This window comes from Physeter macrocephalus, chromosome 1 (genome assembly GCF_002837175.3).
Source record: "Physeter macrocephalus isolate SW-GA chromosome 1, ASM283717v5, whole genome shotgun sequence".
NCBI classification, from domain to species: domain Eukaryota; kingdom Metazoa; phylum Chordata; class Mammalia; order Artiodactyla; family Physeteridae; genus Physeter; species Physeter macrocephalus.
The window spans coordinates 33,528,416-33,539,899 of NC_041214.2; the positions used below are offsets into that span (position 1 = coordinate 33,528,416).

Genomic DNA, 11,484 nt, shown 5'->3' on the forward strand with positions numbered 1-11,484 from the left:
TCTAAGTGGAAGCTTGAGACAGTCTGAAACTCCGAATCTCCTCATACCAGTGCACACTGGTACAGTATTTTCAGAGTCTGCAAAGCCCTCTCAGAAATATCTTTTCAGTAAATCCTCTCAACCCCATGAAGTATTATCCCCGTTTTAGAGGTCAGTACAATGAAAGCTAGAATGGTGGTGGTTTTCCTCCACCTCGTATTTGCTTGGTATCTAGTATGTGTTAGGCAGCCTGATGACTGAGGATGGCCCCTGCTTTTGAGGATTTTTCAGTTCAGTGGGAAAGACAGAAATTGAAGAGGAAGCACAGGGTGCTCAGCGCTTTGAGAGACACACACACAGGGCGCTGTGAGAAACGAGAAGGAACCCTCGCTGGGATGTACGCAAGCCTTGCCAGTACTAAGGTACTAAGGGCACGGGGGCGGGGGGAGCGTGTGGGAAGAGGGGCTGGCCGAAGGGATGGCGTGCACAAAGGCTCACAGGGGAAATGTGTTGCCTCTGAGGAAGGACATTTATTCACTGCTCTTTGATCTGAGCACCTCCAAGTGCTGGGCTTGTGTGGAGAGATGAGGCCCCACCAGACTGTCAAGTCCTTCCCCTCAAGGAGCTTAATTCTAAAGGCAGAATAGACAATAAAAACGTAAATCAAGTAACAAAATGACTGCAGAGTGGCGAGTACTATGAAGGAAATAACTCAGGGCAGGGAGCGAGAGAAGCTGGGAGAAGCGGGTTTTGGAGACAGCAGTCAGGGAGGCTTCGGAGAAAGCGCCTATGGCAGGCGCGGTGAGAGAAAGGGACACCAGGTAAACGGCAAGCGCAGCAACCCGCACAGGTTACAGCTGGCAGCACTCGAGAGGCAGAAAGGCGGCCAGCGTGGCTGGAGCACGAGGGAAGGACGATGATGCCCTGGGTGACGGAGGCGGGCACGGGGTACTGAGGGCCTTGTAGGCAATGACAAGCAATTCAGATTTCAACTGCGAGCAGTAAGGAGCCTTTGAAGGCTTGATGGTGTTTAATTTACATTTCTAAAAGATCTCTCCGGAGGCACTGTGGAGAATGAATTAGTGGGGTCAGGAGTAGGAGTCGTCATACCGATTAGGAGGCTCCTGCCAGAATCTAGGTGAGTGACTGGTTGGCAGCCCTGGAGAAGGAGAGAGATGGTTGGACCTGAGATAGGCAGCAGCATGGACAGGACCTCCCGATGGCTTGGATACAGACGTGTGGGTAGGAAGGAATTAAGTATAACTCCTAGCAATTGGCACACATGATGCTGTCCTGACACGGAATCTAAGCAAGAGGAAGAATCAAGAGTTCTCTCTTGGAAATGTTCAACCTAAGATGCTTATCAGACATTCAAGTGAAGATATTCCACAAGCAGTTCAATTTGTAAGGCAGCAGCTCTGGGGAGAGGTCAAGATCAGTTCTGAACGCAGAGGTCACTGGCCTACGGATGGTACTAAACGCTCGAAGTTGAATGGAACGGTCTAGGGAAGAGCATGTTGAGTGAGAAAACCCACATCGAAGTCCTGGGGGTGGGGCCTTTAGAAGAGGAAAAGCCACAAGAGTAGAATGAGATGGAGTGGCCAGTGGGCAGGAGTGTCAGGTCAAAGAAGCCAGGGGAGGAAGAGGGAGAAGCCAAGTGTGTGAAATGATGCTCAGGACTAACGAGGTCACTGGCAAGCTCTAGAGCAGGAGAGCAGTTTCATGGCAGGGAGGGAAGTGGGGATGGAGAGGGTTAAGACGACAATGGGAACAGTCACTGCAGACAATTCTCACCAGAGATGTCTGCGTGAAGGGGGGGCAAATGTATGGAGCAGTAGAGAGGGAGGATATGGAACGGAGGTTTTGTTTTGCTTTAAAGAAAGGAGAAATAACAGGAGGTTTCCATGCTGATGGAAAGATCCACCGAGAGGGTCAGATCACAGGAGCCCCATCCTTGGGCAGCAAGAGCGCTACACCTCACCTTCTGGTCTCTAGTTGCACATTCCAGCTCCTCTGCTGGATCTAATCGCATGATGCTCTTGTGCCGGTGTCCTTCAGGGCAACCAAGTTCTAAGTTCTGCTCTTCTCTCTCCTTGCCCTCCTCCTCCTCAGCTCTCCATGGCTTCAAATGCCCCTGCACCTTGAGAGCTCCATCTCCCCTTTAAACCTCTCCTCAGAAATGCAGATACCAAGATTTCCACCTGTGTCCCCTGGCACCCACACTAACCCAGCCCCAGGCTCCACCCCCACCTCTCTCCTCCTCCTGTGTTTTGAGCAAGAGAAGGCTTCCTGTCAAAGTCCTTCAACCCCTTTACACACTTCGGTCCAACCTCACACATTAGCCAGCCCAGCTGGCTAATGAGAAGCAAAGCCAGTACACCAACCTGGATCACTCTGAGTCTGAAATCCATGCTTCCACTACATACAAAGCTACTGCTCTCAAAGGAAGTTCCTATAGTTACAGTTACTTTATTTTCAACACGAATCATAAAATCTTTAATTAGTCTACAGCTATTCACATTTAAGTCAGCATGAGAAAGTATCACTTTACGATAATAAATACTAACATGAGAAAAAGTCTAGCAAAAGTGGTTTATTTACAAGTTATTGCTGGAAAAAGTCCTTCAAACAAACCAGTGCAGTGAAAACACCTTAGAGCTAGTATCAGTTTCTCAGACTCCTCATGGCAGCTTTATTAGTACATCTCATTTTTATGGTTTCTATACGTTCAGCCTTTCAAAGAGCTGCTACTTCACGATGACAGTAACTCTTCGGTGTTTATTTTTATTTCCAAGTTTGTGATTTTTTAAGAGGCTACTTTAGGGCTGTGAATTGTTTCACAGTCTTTTCACTCTCTCTTTTTAGTTCTTCAATATGGGCATCCAGGCGCTCTAGAATGTGATGAGACCTCAGTTCCTCCTCTTCCAAAAATCTTGTGGCTATTGAACCAAGAGGAGACAGAGGCAAGGGACACTAGAAGAGAAACACATTTTGACATATATAAGTTATAGTATATTTCTAAGACACATTATTCATGATATTTTCTAACTTGCAATATTAAAAGGTGATTTTTTAAAAGATGCTTTCCTCTGAAAGCATTTGTATATCCTTCTATACCCCAGAAGAGAACTACTTAATGCCTATTATTTCAAACACACTTTTAAAATCTGAATGTTACTTTTGTTTTAAAGCATAGAAAATCTACCTATAATGAATTAGATATCAGTTAAAATCAATATTTTCCTCCTTCCAAATTTTGAGTCCACAGTGCCTTATCTGAAACCACTGGTTTCAGAATTTAGATTTTAGAAAGGTCACATGTACCAAATTCAGTCAATCCTCATTTGCAGTAGTTATGTTCTATGAAAGTGATCTCAAACACTGAATTAATGAATACTGAAACACTGCTCTTATGGGAAACACACACACACACACACACACACACTTCACATAGACTATAATCCTAACTCCTGAAAACAACTCATCCAGTAGATTCTATTTTATTTATTTTACAAAAGAGAAAACATGGTTGAGAGTGTTTAGTGACCTGCCCGAGGCCACCCCACTAACGGGTGTCAGAGTTGGGGTTCAAACCCTGTTCAACGCCAGCATCTAGCTTCTTGCACTGCACTGTGCTGTCCCCCAGGGGCTCCATCCTCTGGGTATCTCAACTCAGCACAAGAGCTGAAACAAGAGGGCAAAGTGCCACCTTGACTGACCTCAGCTGGAAACATGCAAGTCCAGTGACTCAAATTTTGTGCACCTCTGCACACGTGCACGAATGACTGAGGAAGTGCTCATGAGTACTGCTCAGGGGTTACAAACAGTTTAGTGAGTAGACAAATTCGCAAATACAGACTCATGAGGGGTCAGAGGTAACTCCCATAATCAAACACATTGATATTTCTGAAGTAAAATGCTAAGTGGGATCAATAAAGTCTATACATACTACCATATCAGTTCAGTTCAGGCCAGGTCAGGTTTCAGTGCCAAACAAGTTTTGCTGACAAACTTAGGAAGAAAGTTCGTTGTCAGGACTTCTTTGGATTTCAGAATTACATATATTACACATATTTTGACAACTAAAAGAAAACCTTCCCATGGACTTGTTGGCACATTAAAAAGTCAAAAATACCGAACTTTCACAGGTATAGGACCACGGGAGGTTGATGGGAATGAATGGCCAGAGGCGAGTGGTTCAGCACAGAAGGTAAAAAAAAGATGGTGGAGTGGAGTCCTCACAGCAGCTGCAAGAACAAGGGGCCAGTCCATGTGGAAAGGCAGCCTCTGTCACCTTTCCCTTTCCAACCGCTCCTTTTCTCCTTCCCCACTGTCTATGCCCCAGGACTATCTTGGCAGGCAGAGATATTCCTTGAACCAATCATCCCAACACAAAATTGACCCTCTCTGAAAAAGGCAGGAATGGAATTTCCCATTCAGGCTAAAAAGAAATGAATACCTATAACTCATGTTATATTGCATAAGATGCATTTTGAAAAGTAGTCGTGGCCAACAGTGTCTTCACAAGCAAAACCTTAAGACAGAAATAATTGAGGATAACAAAGGTTGCTTAAGAGAGAGAACCAGTAAGGGGGGTGGGGGGAATACCGCTCCACCTTAAAATAAAATAAAATCAAACTAAATAAATTTAATAAACTAGTAAGCTCAGCAAGTCTCCATACCGAATATATAAAGTCTTCTTGGTCATTTATACTTTCAGAGACAGTGTCAGAAAAATTGGTTTCATTGGTATCTAGCACTGAAGGCAGAGAGTGAGTTTTGCACGGCAAGTTAGAAGGCAGAGAGATGGTGGAGCAGCAAGGGCTGATTTGATGGCTCGGGGGGCTGAGGTCCCTGGACACAGGCTCTACGCTATCCGACGCTTGTCCTGGCGGAGAATGAAGACCTGCTTTGCAGTGCTCAGCCTTCACCCCATCAGGCTTGCGCTGGCCACTGGTTGGCCTGGATAGCAGATTAGAAAATAAAACAGATAAACATTGTAGCAACTTTCCTCTTTTAAAACATACTTGTTGAAGTTCACTTAAACTCACAGGACTAGGCTAAGAAGGCTGTAATTTACCAAATGAGCAGCCCACTCCGACCAGATGGTCTTTCCCTCACTCAGGCCCCAATCCCCGATCCCCACCGCCAGGCCCCTGCCCCCCCCCAACACTTACAATACAGCAAGAAAGATAAGCAAGCTGCCAGGGTGACCCCGTGTGGTTGGTGCTTAGGATAGAGGGAAGCACTGTGCAGAGAGAAGGCCCTTATCTTCATCTGGGGAAGAGGTGGGAGTGGGGGTGAGGGTGTCAGCGAAGGCTCCCGGTAGGAAAACGTGTAAGTCGTACTGTACGAGCTGAAGCCAGGTGGTTTTTCACTGAATGCTGACTTCTTAGGTAAGTCTATCATTAGTTGACCAAAAATACAAAAGAAGCTTTTTACAAAAAGCCAACTTCTACTTCTTATGGGGCAAGTGGGGCTGGAGAGGTAGGAGGCGGCATGAGGAGGCTCAGTGGAGCAGGCTGCCATTTACACCTACATCCAGAAGCCTCGATGAAAGTGCTTAGAACCCCTGCACCTCTTAACCTAACAGCTTTACTTGTGCACGGTGTACTTCGGGATTAAACAGAGTCCTTCGACGACGGTTTAATTTCTGTAAATTGGAAATTATTCTCAAGGAAATGAGAATTTTATTATAAAGATATATATTTTAAATAAACTATGAAGAAATTTTACTTGAACTCCGTGTTCTTGAACTCAGGTACTCTGCAGTGTGTTGGTTTAAAGATCCTGTCATGGTTTTTTTTGCAAATCTGAGTAGAAATCTCCAGCTGAGCTTTGGTATCCATCAAATCTTTCTGTAGTTGCTGATTTTCAGACACTAATTTATTTAATGCCTCAATATAATTCTCCTGAAGGTCTGCTAGTGAAACCTCTTTTGCCTAATAAAAAAGAATACTAGAGTCACTTAATTTGTACAAGAATAACTTGTAATCTGTGATACTGCTGTTGCAAAATTACTTTCAGCTGTGACTAGTTAATCTATGGCTTTACTCAGGAAAAGTAAAGATTTGGTTTTGGTCCCCTAAAAGAGAAACAACATTCTGTTTCTTACAGTAAATAGGGGTAGAAAACGAGGAGCACAATGGGCTTCCCTGATGTGCCAAGGAATATCCAAGGAACTGGAGGAAGGCTGGAACTAGGATGGAAGAAAGCTACAGATGAGAATCAAAAACAGGGAAAAAGAAAGAAAATAGCAGCCATGAATTCTTCCTCAAGAAAGAAAACGTTGAGCTCAGTGAAATAAGTCAGACAGAGAAATCCAGATACTGTATGTTATCACTTAGATGTGGAATCTAAAAAATAAAACAAACAAATGAATATTACAAAACAGAAACAGACTCACAGACACAGAACAAACTAGTGGTTTACCAATGGGGAGAGGGGAGGGGGGAGGGACCAGATAGGGATAGGGGTTTAAGAGGTACAAATGCATGTATATGTATAAATAAATAACCCACAAGGATATATTGTACAGCACAGGGAATAAAGCCATTATTTTACAATAACTTTAAATGGGCTATAATCTATAAAAATACTGAATCATGTTGTACACTTTAATATAATATTATAACTATACTATACAATTATACAACTATGCTTTAACTTAAAAAAAAAAGCTACTGATTAAAAAAAAAAAAAGGAAAGAAAGGTTGAATAGCCCCAGAATACCTGTGGAAGAAAATCGAGAGACCTATTTCAAAGAGAGAAATTTGGACATAAGGTTCTGAAAAGGAATTCTGGCTGGCAGGGACAGCTTTCAAATAAACAACTCTCTGGTCTTAAAGACTTTTACATAATGTTGGCACCTATTCTGGTATGTGAAATAAATTTGGACATGATAAGGCAGTATTCAAGGATAAGGTAGGTATGACTATTCTGATCTGGTCTGAATTCTGTGATTATTTATTGTTCTTCAATTCTAGGTGTTTCCTGGTAATATAGTACCTAAAAACACAGAGGTCTGGACCATTTTCTTCTAATGACAAAATATTTTCATTAGCATTCTGAAATATGGTTATCTTCTTTGGAACTTAATTTGATGTTTAGCTTGGTCTTTTCTATAAAGAACTTTCTGAAAATAAGCTGGTAAACAGTTGTCTGACAAATAGAATTTACCTAACAAAAAAATAAATCTTAAAATACAACCGTTTAACTATCTGCTCTAGCAGTGACAGTAAGTTACAAAATGCTAAAATCTCAAAAAAAAATTTGCAGGACATAGGAGTTAAACTATAAACTACTGTCAATTTTTTTTTTACTGTGGTAAATAATTTATCAAAGCTATTGCTTTTACTATTAAGATAATTAGATACTTTTATTAAAAGTTATTTAGCTAAAATATTCATTTATAAAAGTAATATCACCTTCCTACATGGTAAAATGCAAAATGGCACTTTCTAATAGTTGTTCTTAATACGTACACCACGTTTACACCGTGTTTAATTTCAAAACCAGAGGAAGTATAAACTGCTAACAGGATTCTCACCAGCCAGAGTTTGATGTCTGATGTCATTAAATATACTTTTTAAAAGAAGATAATGTTTGCTTTTGCCAGGCAGGCATCTTTTAAATTTTTCTCAAATTTATTATTTTATTATCAACAATTACAGATAAATGAATGTGGAAGGTAATATAAAAAGTGCATAGCAAGCACACACCTTGCTGTGTAAAGAAAGGACATTATCACCACTGTTAGATAGAGGTTTCAGGAGAAATTAAGCTGAACAGATTCTCTGATCATAGTCTGGCTTACGCACCCCTGAGAGTTCCCAACTCTTAAATATGAATAGGTAATCACTGCATAAGATTCTGTCAATCAGCTATTGCCAAATCCTGAGCCTTCTGAAGATTCTGTGGTGCAAATCAGACTGGTTCTTGGTTTTCTCCACCACTAGCTTAGTATTGGGTTTAATCAGGGCATATAAAGTCATTTCCTCCCTCCCTCCCTCCCTCCTTCCCTCCCTCCCTTCCTTCCTTCCTTCCTTCCATCTTCCCCCTTACAAAATGTTTAGCTGTTGTCTCCTCTCCCACTCTTTCCATCCTTGTAGGTTTGTGCTTTAAAAAAAAAAAATCCTTTCATTATAGTTTTAGAGGGATTTGGGGAGGGAGCAAGATTAGATGTGCACATTCATCTGCCACCTTAAATGATGGCATAATATTTCCTAGTATAGAAAGTCACGATTAACCATCCCTCTATAGATTAACATTTAGTTTTTTTCAAAATTTTGGATATTGCAAACAACACTGAAATGACCATTTTTATGCCTTTGCTCCTATAGGATGGGTTCTTTGGGAATGCAAACTGATATGACCTTTCTGGAAAACAATGATGATCAAAATCAGAAAAGCACATGACTCAGAACTTTATAGGCTACATGTATTTACATACAGTCTAATGGATATTGCTAAATTGCCCTCTAGAATAGCTATGTCAATTCACTTTCTCATTAACAGAGCACTGAAGAGCCTGTTCCTCTATATCCCTGCCAACACTGGCTATATTGGATTTAAAAAATCACCGTCAAGCCAATAAACAAAAGAATATTTATTTCTTTTGTTTTGATTATTAGAGGAGTGTAACTGCTTTTCATTACTGGATTTTTGCATTACTTCTATGAATTATCTACTTATGTCCTTTACCCATTTTTTTCTACTGGATTCCAATCTATTATCTTCACAGGAAATCCTTATATATTAATATTTTATATTAACCTTTTATCTGTTAATATATTGTTTTCCTCTAGTCTATTAGTCTTTTTTAATGGGGTCTTTTGTCATCCAGAAACTTTATATTTTTATGTTGTAAAATTCCTTATGTTGCAAAATTCTTTACAGTTTTGTGATGCTAAGAGAGTCTCACCCTCTCAAAAGATTATAAAAATGGTCCCCAATATTTTCTTTTAGCTGAAATAACGTCTTCATGTAGTTTTTTGCATGTTCTCCCACCCCAGCCTCCATAATCCATGAGTGTGGAACTAAAACTACTTAGGAGCAAATAGGGGCATTGTGTGACCATGAATCTTTGGAGGCACACACTTCTCTGGAAATACAGAAAAAAAGAATTTCTACAATCTCTGGGCATTTGACCTACATCAAGAAAAGATGGGTCAGAACAGATGGGTCATTTTGAAAATTATAAAGATTTTATAACAAAATAGTTCAAAGAGCATCCACACAGTTTATAACTCACTGTTAGCTGATCATGTTCTCTGGTTTCACAGCAGTTTGTTTACATTTCTTATCCTCCCTACTAGATTACCCTCAATCTTGTAAAGGCAAGAATCTTATCTTAATTCATCTTTGTGTCCATTACATTGTCTACTAAAATACTTTGAACATAAAAGATTCTAGAATATTTGATGAAATGAACTATATCTTGTAGAAATATAATTAAAACCAAACTATTTAAAAGATCATATACTTTATAATGAAAAGATATTGTGAACACAATAATTTCAGTAATAATAATAACAGCATCAAACATTTATTGTGTACTTACTAAATGCCAGACACTATGCTAAGCCCTTTACATACATTCTCCCTATTAAGAACACATTATGTATTTTATCACATACATAATATTTTTTTAAATTCCAATTGCTGGAGTGGAGAGTCATATTTTGCTCACTCCCATCATGGTCTTGACTTCATTTGAGAAAGTTTTTGCAGAAAGATCGTTTCATAGTTTGATCTTAACTTTCTCTTTGCAATATCAGTATTTACAAAGTGATTTCTTTAAAGTCTTGGATAGTAGAAAAACTTAAGTTTCTATTTATGTACCTCATGTAAACCCAATTCCAATTTCATCACCATTTCAGAAAGACGATGATTTTCTAACTTGAGTGACTCCAACTGAGCCAAAATCTCCTGAGAAGGGAAAAGCAAAAAACAAATAAATGTAACAAATAAATCAAACACATCTTATAAAATTTCTCCACAAGTAATTTTCATTAGGTGAGGTCACATTCTTCATTCATATATACAAATACTTTCTGAAAGGTTCTTGAAAAGGTGTTTCAACATGAATTCATATGCATGCAATTAGAATACTATTCTAAGAAGATGAATCAGGCACTGGTAACCCCCAGCACTCCTCTAACTGGCCTCCACCTCCAGCATCATGTGGACTGCACTCCTTCCACAAGGTAGTAAAACTTATTTTCAGTCCTCATTCTCCTTAGCTTTTCTGCTTAGCCATTCCTACTTGAAAAGATTCCTTCCTTCCTGGCCTTCCTGCTTCCTTTGTGAAAACTACCTGATTTCCTTCCTTATTGCTACTTTTCTTTTTAGCTCCATTCCAACACCTTTTTACCCTAAATGAGTAGATTCCTAAGTTTGGTGCAAGTCTCTCCTCTTCATACTCTATGCCTTCTCGCTATAATACCAAAGCCTCTCAGGGTTTCAAATGCCAACTTCATGCAAAGATTTCCGCAGCTAAATGTCTTACCTTGATTTTAATCTTGAACTCCAGGCCTTCTGTGGAATTGACTACTAGATATTTCCATATGGAAGTCCAGCCTTTATCTCAAACCAGTGTCCCATCTGCCAGCTTGCCTATTTTATGTACCCTTTATACAAACTCATTACCCTCCTCAAACCTGCTCCCTATCTTTTCTGTATTTCACTAAAGAGCATCACTTTCTATTCAGTTGCCCAAGCCAGAATCCTGAGTGACATCTTTTCCTAACTCTGCCTAACTCATTCTCCTGGTCCAATCAAATACAAACCCCAGTCGATTTTCTCCAGAATGAATCCATTTCCCTCTGCCTCCCTGGCGCAGTGCTCGGACCACAGTCTCACTGCTGTGACAGCATCCGAGTGGTCTCTTTGCCTCCTCACTTATTCTCCACACGACAACCACAGAGACCTTTTACTCCTGCACAGGGTGGGCAGGCCCTTCAGAAGCAAGTCACTGCTTTCCAGTCTCATCCCTGACCACTCGCCCTGTCTGAACTCTGGTCTGTCACAGCGAACGTGGCACAGCCTCAATACACACCCTACACACCACAGAAAGGGTGTCTCTTCACTTCTCTCATCTACTCTCACCTCCCACCAATCTCCACTAGACTGCTTGTTAACCAGCCTACCCTTAGCCTGAATAAGAGGGCTAATAAAAATTTACTGAATTAACTACTATGGAAATTATACCTTTAATAAATTGAATCTTCAAAAACAAACTTCAGGGGCTTCCCTGGTGGCACAGTGGTTGGGAATCCGCCTGCCAATGCAGGGGACATGGGTTCGAGCCCTGGTCTGGGAAGATCCCACATGCCGCAGAGCAACTAAGCTCATGCGCTACAACTACTGAGCCTGAGCTCTAGAGCCCGCAAGCCACAACTACTGAGCCCACGTGCCACAACTACTGAAGCCCACACGCCTAGAGCCTGTGCTCTGCAACAAGAGAAGCCACTGCAATGAGAAGCCCGTGCACTGTAACGAAGA

General features: G+C 41.0%; 1 protein-coding gene across 12 annotated transcripts in view; it reads right to left on the reverse strand.

Moving 5' to 3' along the window:
- Positions 1-2,447: 2,447 nt before the first annotated feature.
- The window catches only part of CEP63 (centrosomal protein 63), an 81,237-nt gene continuing 72,200 nt past the window's right edge, over positions 2,448-11,484 (reverse strand). For 10 of the 12 annotated variants that reach the window (XM_028489558.2, XM_024131853.3, XM_028489589.2 and 7 more), the window contains 4 exons: positions 9,823-9,909; positions 5,716-5,921; positions 4,662-4,941; positions 2,448-2,952 (listed from right to left, as the gene is read on the reverse strand). In XM_028489558.2, the coding sequence (XP_028345359.1) occupies positions 2,794-2,952; positions 4,662-4,941; positions 5,716-5,921; positions 9,823-9,909 (732 nt within the window). In that variant the 3' untranslated portion in view covers positions 2,448-2,793. Of the gene's footprint in view, positions 2,953-4,661; positions 4,942-5,156; positions 5,382-5,715; positions 5,922-9,822; positions 9,910-11,484 lie in introns of those variants that run through there. The other 2 variants (XR_003679681.2, XM_055088707.1) reach the window with 2 other exon arrangements.